Raw genomic sequence first — 11,401 nt, 5'->3', positions numbered from 1 at the left:
ATATGTATGTATATATTATTTTTATTTTTTATTTTTTGGGAAACCCGGAAGCACTTTTATTTCATAAAAGAAAATGATACAAGATTTTATGGTTGGTGGATCCCTCTAACAAAACCCGAAAAATACATACTACACTCATAGGGTTCAACAACCAAGATTACAACTAACCCAAAAAAGTTCTCTGAAAACTGTTACATGTATACCCAACACAAAAAACTCCAAAAATAAGTATACTCATGTTCATTATATCTCTGTAGAAGATCTCCAAAGAAGAAAAAACCATTTGTGTACCCGAATCTGTAAACAAAAATAAAAAACAACCAAACCAAAGACAGCAACAGAAACAATGCCATCACATGTAAGATAAGATTCTGAAGAAAGGTAAATCAAGGTTATCTCCATTCAGCAGCCGTTTCAAAGTAGGATCAGCTCTAGCTAGATAATTGGCTGGGCAGTTTGCTTCTCTTAGTTTATAGTTCCAAGAAGTAACAATTTTGGCAGCTAGTTGTTTGATCATGCTTAAGTAATCACAAAGAAACCATGGTGGTTCATTACCCTTTTGTTAAAATGTCAATGTGAACAAATGAATGTCTCAATTTGCAAGTATTTCCATTTCAAAGTTACAGCCACATGAATTGCCTTCCAAATTGCATACAATTCTGCAGATAGAGCACAGACAACCGTAAAAGGTGAGGAAAAAAGGCATAGAAGTTTACCAGAATAAGATCTGAATACTCCACCAGCACCAACACACCCATTCCTCCAACTTCCATGTGTATTAGCTTTGATCCAAGGAAAGGATGGTTTCATCCACCACACAAGAGATACCATATTTCTACCTGTAATAGTTGGGACTATACCCAGCAAAGTGTCACACCTAGCAAAGAAACTTGGTTTGTGTTTATGGTAGATAAGCAGTTTATGAAGATAGGAGAGGATCTTAGATACTACTTTTTTCTGTTTAATGTGTACTTCCTCATGTTTGTGAGAATTTCTGGCTAACCAGATAAACCATTTTCAGATAAGTAGGAGTAAATTAAAGATATGCAGTTTATGAAGAGGATGATGCCAATATTCCATGCAATGAAACAAGTCAACCCAACCAGATGAAGGGGTTTTGATGTCAACCGGATCCCCCAGAGTTTTCCAAACTTTAAAGGAAAAGGGACATGTGAAGATCACATGATTAACAGTTTCCTCATCTGATTTGCAAAAAATACATTGGGAAGGGAATCTCAAGCCCTTTAATTTAAGATTATCATCCATTGGAATTAATCCATGTAAGACTCTCCAACTGAAGAAAGACATATGATAAATATTTGTTCCAAATCACATTACCCCATTCAATGTTATACCAAGTAAACAGCTTTGTGTATATTGTTTTTGTGATAGAGCAGTTAGGATTTTCAGACAGGAGAAGGGTGTCCTTCTCGTTTTTATCAAAAGGAATCTTAGAAATAGAGGTTGCCCAGCCCTCATCTAACATATTAATAAGCAACTCCATATTCTAGCCAGCATCTAGAAAACAATCAGCCACTGCTAAACCATTGTTTTCTTGAGGTATGAAATGATTTATATCTTCATTGTGCCAATTATCATACCAGAAAGACAGATTACCTTCCCCAATTTTCCAATGGATAAAATCCTCAGCAATGTTTCTGATTTTAAGCATGTCTTTCCAAGTTTTAGAGTCTCCAACCTTAGATTGAACTTCCTACGGATTCTTTATTTTGCTTAGACCATAGAGAGTCAGATTTTCTAAATTTAATAAACATAAGAGTATAATTAACCTCAACAAGATGTTTTAATAGCCTGAAGCCTAGCCCCACAGTTATTAAAGGCCTGCAAAGTACTTTCCAAGTAGACCATATTTTCTATTTGTGGTTACCAGACCACAAAAATTTTTTAAGCAGCCTCTCCAAAATGAGTTGTGTACTTGATTTGATTCTAAGTACCTGTAGAGCATATAAAGGAATAGTAGCTAAAACACTTTTCGGTAATGTAATCCTCCCTACAAAAGATAGATAAGAGTTAGTTCAATCCCCAATCATGGCTTTAATTTTGTCCACCACATCCTCAAATTGCACCTGCTTTCTTCTGTCGTTGAGCAAGTTTACACCCAAGTACTTTAAAGGAAGAACAACAATGATAAAACCAGTGAAGTCTTGTGCCCATGCCCTCATAGAATTGCTCACAGATTTACCAAAGTACATATGACATTTGTCTTTGTTGAAATGCATACATGATATCTCCTAAAATGACATGAGAGTTTGATAGATACTTTTAATAGAATGTTAGAAGCATTAGCAAATAATATGACATTATCAGCATAGGCCAAATGGCTGATCCCCATTTTAGCCTTTTTTTTTTCTTTAATAATGAGTTGAGGGATGCGACATCTATAGTGAATTGATTAATCTAGAAAAGTAATAAAAAACCAAAATAAGATGGTGGGAGAAAGAGGATCCCCTTGTTTAATTCAATAAAGATGGTGGGAGAAAGAGGATGTCCTTGTTTAATTCCTTTCTTGAGGTAAAGAAGCCATGAGCTTGACCATTAACAAGCACTTGATAATAGTTTCCTTCAAGCCAGCCTTTAACAAAGTTGCAAGATGTTTAATTAAAGCCCCTGGTTTGATGAACAAGTATAAAATCCCAACTGATGGTATCATAGGCTTTTTTCAAGTCAAGCTTTACAACAAGATTGTCCCCTCTACATTTAGTATCAAGATCACATATTAATTCTTTTGCCAACTTGATAATATCTATTATTCCTCTTCCTTTTTTACTCTCCATGAAGTAGCTGAAAAAGGTTGCTTCGTCGAAAAGCAGGGCCTGCAATTCTCCGTTATGGAAGCCATCGTCGGTTGCTACTCCGAGTTGCAATCGTGAACGAAATGTGAAAGCCATTTGAGGTCAGCGGCGTCCTTCTCCTCATGCAAAAAATCAGAACTTTTTGAAAACTTGATATACATACATACGTACATATAATATATATAATTTAATTATTTAGAGCCAAAACGAGCCAAACAAGAACAAATAAATCTTTGTTCGTGTTTGACTCGTTTATATATTGGTCACACAAAAATTATTTGTGCTAAGCTCATTTGCTTAGCAAATGGATTGAACACGAGCAACTTAACTAACCAAACACACGTTGTTCGCAAACAACAGAGCTGTTCGCAAACAACAAGCCGTTTTGACAAACATACAGGTGAGTGAGCAAGTAGACATGCATGTAAGTGACCATGTGGGCAAGTAAGCGCATGAGTGATTGTGCGTGAATCAACTTGAAAAGGCAGGCGAGCATTATGCAATGGGCTAGTTGGTCAATGTGAATGGGCTACGATGAAAGGGATTTGAAAGTGAAGGATGTACTCAAGTGCATTAAATCATGTTTGAAGGTAATTATGAATATATGTTGGTATAATTCGTCATAATTTAAATTAAAATAAATTCATAATTCCTAATAAAATTAAAATAAATATTGAAATATTCTAAATATGTGGCAAAAATCTAATGCTCGTACTTAGCGCTAAGGGGGTGGGAGATCTGTATCTTCTCAAGGCTTGAACTGATAATAAAACCTCAAACAAATTTCTTTCTTAGAAATTATCTACCAACTGACATGTGGCATATGATTCATGCATTTCTACTATGATGGTTTAGATCAAATTAGGAAGAATAAAATGAGTACTAATTACATGAGAAGATGTTACAAGCAACAATGTATTTTTTTGTTCCTTTTCTAGAAGTTATGGCTATAGTCATTAGCTCCGAATATTACACTATTGTGGGACTTTGATTACTGTTTTGTTTTTAATCAATAAATATGAATTTGCTGCATTGCTTGAGCTATATTTTGGATGAAATCCTTACTTCGTTTTATCTTATTGTTATCACTTGGTCTTGTGAATGTTAATTATATTACTTCAAAAAGAATGCATCACAAAACCATTCATTAGTCTAGACAAAGGAACTCTAAAGAAACATCCTAATAAATAGCATGTTAAAGAAATCAAGTAATATTCTATTCACATGATAAGAACACCAAATTTGCTGAAGATTAGAATACAAAGTTAGTATCCGTGGAGAAAGATATGTCCACGATAGATGTTGGAATTTTAAAACCGTATCCTTTAAAGAATCTAAGACGGCAGTGAGTATAGTTAGTGGAGAAGATGTAGTGGCTATAGTTTGAAGAAAATTCTGGAGAAGAGAAGATTTATACTCATGCCTAGGTACAAGAGCAGATAGAAAACAAAGCCCAAGCTACAACTTATTTAGGCCAATTACTAATGAATGAGAAAGTGTGACATAAAATATTTAAGATAAGGGAAAGTAGCTCTAAAGCTTTTATAAAGTTAGGCATATCTGACAAGTTTAACAGGGTCTTGGTAGAAAAATAAAGTCATTTTTAAAGTTGGTATATCTTAAAATTATGTCGGCCATGCGAAGGCAATTATGTAATTATTTAAAGCAAGATTTTAAATATGATTATAATATTTGCTTGAATGAGAATATATGCCTAAAGATCTTTATGTTAGATTTGAGTTAAATTGAATTATGAAAACTGATTTTTATATGGATTAATTAATACAGATTACAATAAATATGAAATAAAGAATAGGTTGGATGGGTTTGGTGGTTGGCGGCGGTGGGGTGGGGATGTGTTGAATTAATCAGAGTAGTAAAATAAATAAAATAGAAAAACAAAGCAATGGCTTTGAACAAAGAAGGTTTTCAAACTCAAAACATTCTCTTTTTTATGTTTCGTGTGATTGTGATTGTGATTGTGTTGATGGGATTAAATCATTAATGAGTGAATGGAAAGTGAAGCTTTTTGATAGAAAAAGTATTCGAAGGTTTAATTATTTTCTTCTTTCTCTTTAATATGATTGTCGTTGTGTGGTGGGGTGGGGAAGTATTCTGGATCTTTTGGGTAACTGCCATGATAACTCGATTTATGAAATTAAATTGCTATAGTTGTTAATTGATTTGATGTTTAAAAAAACTTAGCTACTTATTATTTAATTATCTTTTTTTTTCATTCTCTGAGTTATAGTTGCGGTGCCACCTCTCTACATCACTAAATTGTGCTTTCAGGTCTTCATGCCTTACGAACGGGTATTGCCTCAGACCATCCAAATTTTCACCCTGTTTGGTAAACACCTTTGCAATTGTGTGGAATTACATCCTTGCCACTATGAGGAATCAGATTGTTTGAATTTGGACGATGTATGCTAACTAAAAAACTGCATGATTGTGGAATGAACTAAAAAATTGCATGATTTTGGAATTAGCAAAAACTTTTGAATTGAATAAAGAATTATGAACTACAAGTCTCATGAATGAAATCTCAATTGTCATTTACATATATATATATGTGTGTGTGTGTGTGTGTGTGTGTGTATGTATATATATATAATTAAACTTTTTATGGCGATGTTTTTTTAGTTCATGTCAGCTAGAGCATTTATTCACATCTGACCTTTTTTTACAAAGATTATCCTTATCCTTTGAATGAAGACTTTATGAATTTAATTATTTTGTTATTTGTGGATGGGGATGATTCCATTAATCTTCTATGATTTCAGATGAGATAAAGGAAAAAGTTGAGGCCAGGTATAAGGAGTTAGAAGACATGGTTGGAGAAGGAAAATTAGAACCTGTGGAAGCTTACAGAATGTTCAAAGAATTTGAAGACCGAATGGTTCTTGAATGCCAAGAAATCATGGCAGCAGAAGAGCCTCCCCCTGATGAAAGTGAAACTATCGAATCAAATGACAAGAAGAAGATAGTTTTGGATGATCCACCTGGTGAAGGACCAATCCTAAGGTGGGAATCTCGTGTTGTATTTGCTCCAGGTGGTGATGCATGGCATCCAAAAAATAGAAAAGTCAAACTTTCTGTCACTGTAAAGGAACTGGGGCTTTCGAAGCATGCATTCCGCAGATTAAGAGAGGTAGTTGGAAAGAGATATCATGCTGGAAAAGATGAGCTAACAATCACTAGTGAGAGGTATGCCTATATTTTTGCAATCATTCCCTTCTTTAATATTTGATATTCTTGCCTAGAGTTTTGCAATGACCTTCATTTTCAGTACTTTTACAGTTAGTTTGTTCATGATTTCTTCTATATGTTCTGATATTTAAGCTGTTTTATAGAATATTCTTTTGCTTTTAAGCAAAGGAAAAAAGCAACGCATAGTTACTGCTGCGTGCCAAAAATTTCGCGCCTCTAGAGTGATAATTTAATATCTTAGTGTTGTCCGAAGTGTTTTAGGAAGATCCAACACACACAGATAAAAATGAAGTATTAGGAGACCCTAGAATTTTTACATGAAAACAACTTGAAAGGGGAAAAATCATAGGGTCTAGCATATTCCCTAGTATATTCTCAAGTACAGTGGTATGCCCTTCTCTCACGATAGGGAGAAAGATGTTACAATTTTACAATGAAAACTACACTAATCTTTATATAGCTAAAAAATGTGTTAAGAAAAATAATTGTAGTTTGGCTATAGCAGTTGGAAGTAGTGGTCGCTGACAGTCGGTGGTTGTAGGTGGTGATGGCAGGCGGTATTTTACGATTGTCAGCGGCTACGGAAGTCAGTGTTGGATAGTGACTGACATCTATGAATGATGGCGTCGGGTCTTCTCTCCAGAATAGGCTTTCGAATTTCATTTCTCTTTCTCTTCCCCTCTCACCAAGTGAAGGGGGGTCTATTTATAGCTTTTTTGGGAGAGGAATTTTGGTCTTTTGGTGCATAGATTCCCTAACAACTAGGTCGGACGGTCGCCTAATGATCTTGCAATTGAGCAATTTTAAGCTCGTTGGATCTCTCTTATTGTGATGTTTGATTCAACTATAAAAATTAAATATATTAATTTAGAGTTCATTCGACCATTCAATTGACGATCCGAAGCCTCTGGTTGTACTTCAACGAATTGATCTCGGCTTTATTGGACTCAGATTCAATCAATTTTAGAGTCTTTGCATTCTTCTTGTCAATACAGTAGTTTAATTATGAACTTGTTAAAATCGGGACTTGAAGAACTTGAATTTGAATTTAGAATATTTATTGCTAAAAATGCATCGAGATTTGTGTTTGATCATATAAATTTTGATGATGTATCAGTTGCCCCCTATTTTTGGGCAATGTCGCTTGTGTTACCTGAAAATATGCATTAAGTATTGAAAAAGTCTTCAACATAATTTCGGATGTTTCTAAGCATTTGTACTTTGAGGAGATTTGATTTATCATGGAGGCTTTGAGAAGTTCATTCTTTTTTTATATCACATGCTCATGCTCCGATAGGAACTATGATTGAGGATTTAAACCTAGAATCATTCATTAGCTTCGAGTGTGAATATTGAAGGAATAAGTGAATGCTACTAATAAGATAGTTAATTAAATGAAGGATATATAGGCAATAGTTTGAGTTTCAATACAACTAAATGATTGCTAAGACAAAAGAGGACAAAGTTTGATCAACCTGTCAAAAATCTTAATGGATATGTGTTTTTAAAATGCGTTAATGCATTCAATTCTATTAGAGATGCGCCATTGTTATTCACAATGTTTGATAATGTTGCTGAGAAATTTGAAGAAAATCTTGTTGTTCAATTGATAAAGATAATGTAAGTGCATATAAGGCGGTGAGGAGAATTTTAATGGAGAAAAGAAAGCATTTATATTGGATTCCTTGTATGACACAATATCTTGATTTATTACTAGAAAAGTCCAGAGACTTGCCATAACATAAAATTGCTTTGATTAAAACAAAGAGTTAGCGATTACATCTACTATGATTGTTTAGCGTTGAATTCAAAGAGAGTTTAATAATAAAGATCTTACTAAGCCAATCATCACAAGATTTGTTACAATTTATTTGGCTTTATAAAATATTTATGGAGTGAGAAATCATTTAGTGATAATGTTTCTTTTCCAAGAATTGAATGATAGAGCATGAGCCCAAAAATATGAAGGGAAACAGATGAAAAAATTATCTTAATACTACAAAAGCGTTTGGTTAAAGTGTTGCAACTTTTTGATTGTGAAAATTTGTCAAAGAATGGGTTTCATCTATGGTGTTATCAATAAAGCAAATGATCAAATAACAAAGAACTTAGTTGGAGTAGCGCCAGCCTATAATGAGATCTTGGAAATTATTGTCCAAAAATGGGACAAATCATATTGTGATTTGCAATTTAATGGATATTTTTTAAATCTCGTATTTCATTTTAATGGTAACTTCTTTGAATATGCAGAGATTAAAATTAGTTTGTATAAATATATGGAATGAATGATAAGCTTTTTAAATGATTTTGAGAAGGCTAATATATAATTTGATATATTGATCACAAAAAAGGGAAATATATGACATAAGAGCTTCACAATGAGACTGCAGAACACATCACGTGGTATAGTTTCTATGAATTTTTTCTAAATTTAAACATATGATTAATTTTGTTAAATATGAGGTCAAAATTAGAGGCATTTACTTACCACAAAATTTTGTATATTTACATATTCTAACACTCAATCTTTAATATTTATACATATAACACTCAAATTTTTAACATTATATCAAAAATATCATTATTACCTACTTTTAAAATTGAATCACGTTTTTTTATATGTTTATAACACCACAAGTGTTATGTATGTAAATATATGTATTTAGATTTTTGATATGTAAATACATAAGAATTATGTAGTATGCATGTAAATTTTCCTTTCCCTTGATATTCTTCTCATATTTTTTAAACTTATCATTTAGAGCATTGGTGGATGCAATTTGGTGATGAAATACAAGGATTGAAAGCATGCACAATAAGAGTTCTGAATGTAATATGTTCACCTGCATATAAATGAAATTGAATCACATTCAACTAAGTACGCACAAATTTTTTGGTTGTAACTAGGATGAATATAATGGATAATGATGATATGGCCCCCACCCCTGCTTGAATGTGTTTTTATTAAGTTTTCGTCAAATTTTTAGAAGACAGATTAGTTTGCAAACTATTGAGAGGGCACCTTCGATTAATGCTAGTCATTAGGTATTAATTATGTAGATTTAACAAAGTAGTAGCAAACTCATGGTACTAGATCGATTTAAATTGGCTTCATGAGATTAGAGCGAATGGTAAGGGAATGATGATGGGCCTGATCAATATCTCATAGTTCCATTGTCCTTGGTTGTTGTTTTGGTCCCTGGTCTACTTTATCAGGTTAGGTAGTCGATCCAAATTGATTTAAGGTTTATTATCAACAATCATAGGCTAAATCGTCTAAAGAGTTAATATAGATTTGAGGTGAATGCTCGTCTAAGGGAACAAATTCAAGTCGATCTTAGCCAACAAAGGCTTTTGTATTGATCAAATATGTTATTATGATTCATAACACAAGTTGTATGATGCCATTGGAGAATATACATACTACAATCGTGATCTTGATTTAGTTGTACCATTTGGCATCAAACCACCCACTCAGAAGGCTTTAGTCGTAGCCAATATTTTTTTGTGTAGCTATTTGGCCAAACCATGCGAATAGAAGACTCGGATGAGCACATTTTTATTGGCATATTTTCTTTTGAGTATGAATATAATGTTATACTCATGTGACATTCGATCTTTGTTAGTTGAAGTTAATCATAAATGTCACCATCGTCGGATAGTTGTAGAAGGCAAATAAATTTTTGCTTTAAGTTTTAGATAATAAAATTTCTTTGGATGCTTTAAATTTTACCGATTTCTTACATTTTTTGAATGTTTGATCAAAATTTAACCCAAGATAATTTTACTTCAATTTGATGGCATTTTCAAAATGGAATCCCTTCGAGTTAAGATTTGACTGTGTTAATCAATTTTATGTTGATCAAGGAACTTATATATCTTTGTTCTTTTAAAAGTTTGGTTGTTATATGGGATAATGCAGCATAGTACATCGAATCTACATACAATATTATGAGTAAAGGAATTGATCAATTTCTTTGTGGTAATTCAACTTGGATAAATAAGCGGTTTGCCAAACTAAAGCGGTGCCCATTGGATAATGATGGATTGATTGTTCTAATTTTATATATACCCCATCATTTGAATTACCAAGAAGCTACACTTAGTTCTAATGAGTTAGGAGGTTGATTTATTTCCCCAAAGGATATGAAATACTGGCATTTATTAATTTGATTGATGGAATATTTCACCTTTGACGATCAAAAGTAACTTATTCTTTTGATCTCGCTTGCTATTTTATTGCTTGACCGGCATGCACCATAAATTCCTTCATGAACTTTGATCATTTCTTTAATGGTCTTATAGATAGCCACACTCGATTAAATGACCCATGATATTGGTATTATTAACAAAAACAAACCTTGAAGTAATCAACGAAGAGTTCTCTCCAATCATCTCGCTCTTCTATCATGAAGGCTTAATGTTGGTTTTGAGAAATTACTTACAATCATAATATTTTTTTTGTCTTTATTTGACAGAATTTTTTTATTTTTTTGTTTATGTTTTTTTTTTGTGATACTTTGCCAACTTTTAATCCAATTTCAACAATTTCATGTGATTCAAAACTTTCTAATGAGATAGCTTCCTCATAATTGACTTTTGGCATTTCAAAAGGTTGGAAAGAATCTTCAGAATCACAGTCTAGAACTCTACACTTTATCTGCAAATTGTTTCATCTTCTCTTTTGAGAATAAAACATCCGAAGAGTTGTCCATAATAAGTGTCTCTCGATTATATAAAATGATCTCTAAATATTACATTTGTTAAAGACAATGACATAATGTAAATAATATCAAATATTCTTTATCATACTTAACCTCGTTGAACTTTGAATCATAAATAATTTCTTTAAAGGTAGTTAGGTGATTATATAAGACGGTCTTTCAAACACTGTTAGAGTGTAAACGCTATTAAAAATGCTTCTTTTTTGTGGAATTTTTCTCATGCACAATTGTTTTAATTTCAATCATAACGCTATGTTTGTCTTCCCCAAAATATCATATAAATAATATGAATTGATAAATAAAGATGAATACGAGAAAATTGTTCTTTGTGTTGCTTCTCCTAAGGCATACATGATGAGAACATGTTATCAAAACCTGATAGCATATCATCTAAATTTAACTTCATAAAAAAACTTATAACTTGTCAAAGCAAAATTTGGTGTTAGAAATTCAAGAATAGTATATCGTTTTTCATTATTGCAATCATTAAAATCAAAAATAAAAAAAAGGCTCTAATATCAATTTTTATAAAATCAAAATGATGAGCTATAAAAGAAAAGAAATAATCCGTAAATTTACATGAAAAATATTAGATGGGAAAAAATTAAGAAATATAACACACACAATATATATATATATATGATATTCTTGCCT

General features: G+C 32.4%; 1 protein-coding gene across 1 annotated transcript in view; it reads left to right on the top strand.

Annotated features, from left to right (window-relative positions):
• Positions 1–11,401, top strand: part of LOC110033084 — a gene marked incomplete in the record, with an annotated part of 21,037 nt that overhangs the window by 3,122 nt on the left and 6,514 nt on the right. The window contains 1 exon segment of the mRNA XM_020736946.1: positions 5,597–6,020. Coding sequence (XP_020592605.1) covers positions 5,597–6,020 — 424 coding nt within the window.

This window comes from Phalaenopsis equestris, unplaced genomic scaffold (genome assembly GCF_001263595.1).
Source record: "Phalaenopsis equestris unplaced genomic scaffold, ASM126359v1 Scaffold001090, whole genome shotgun sequence".
NCBI classification, from domain to species: domain Eukaryota; kingdom Viridiplantae; phylum Streptophyta; class Magnoliopsida; order Asparagales; family Orchidaceae; genus Phalaenopsis; species Phalaenopsis equestris.
The sequence above is the reverse complement of the archived record's forward strand: the minus strand, read 5'-3'. Positions and strand labels throughout refer to the sequence as shown.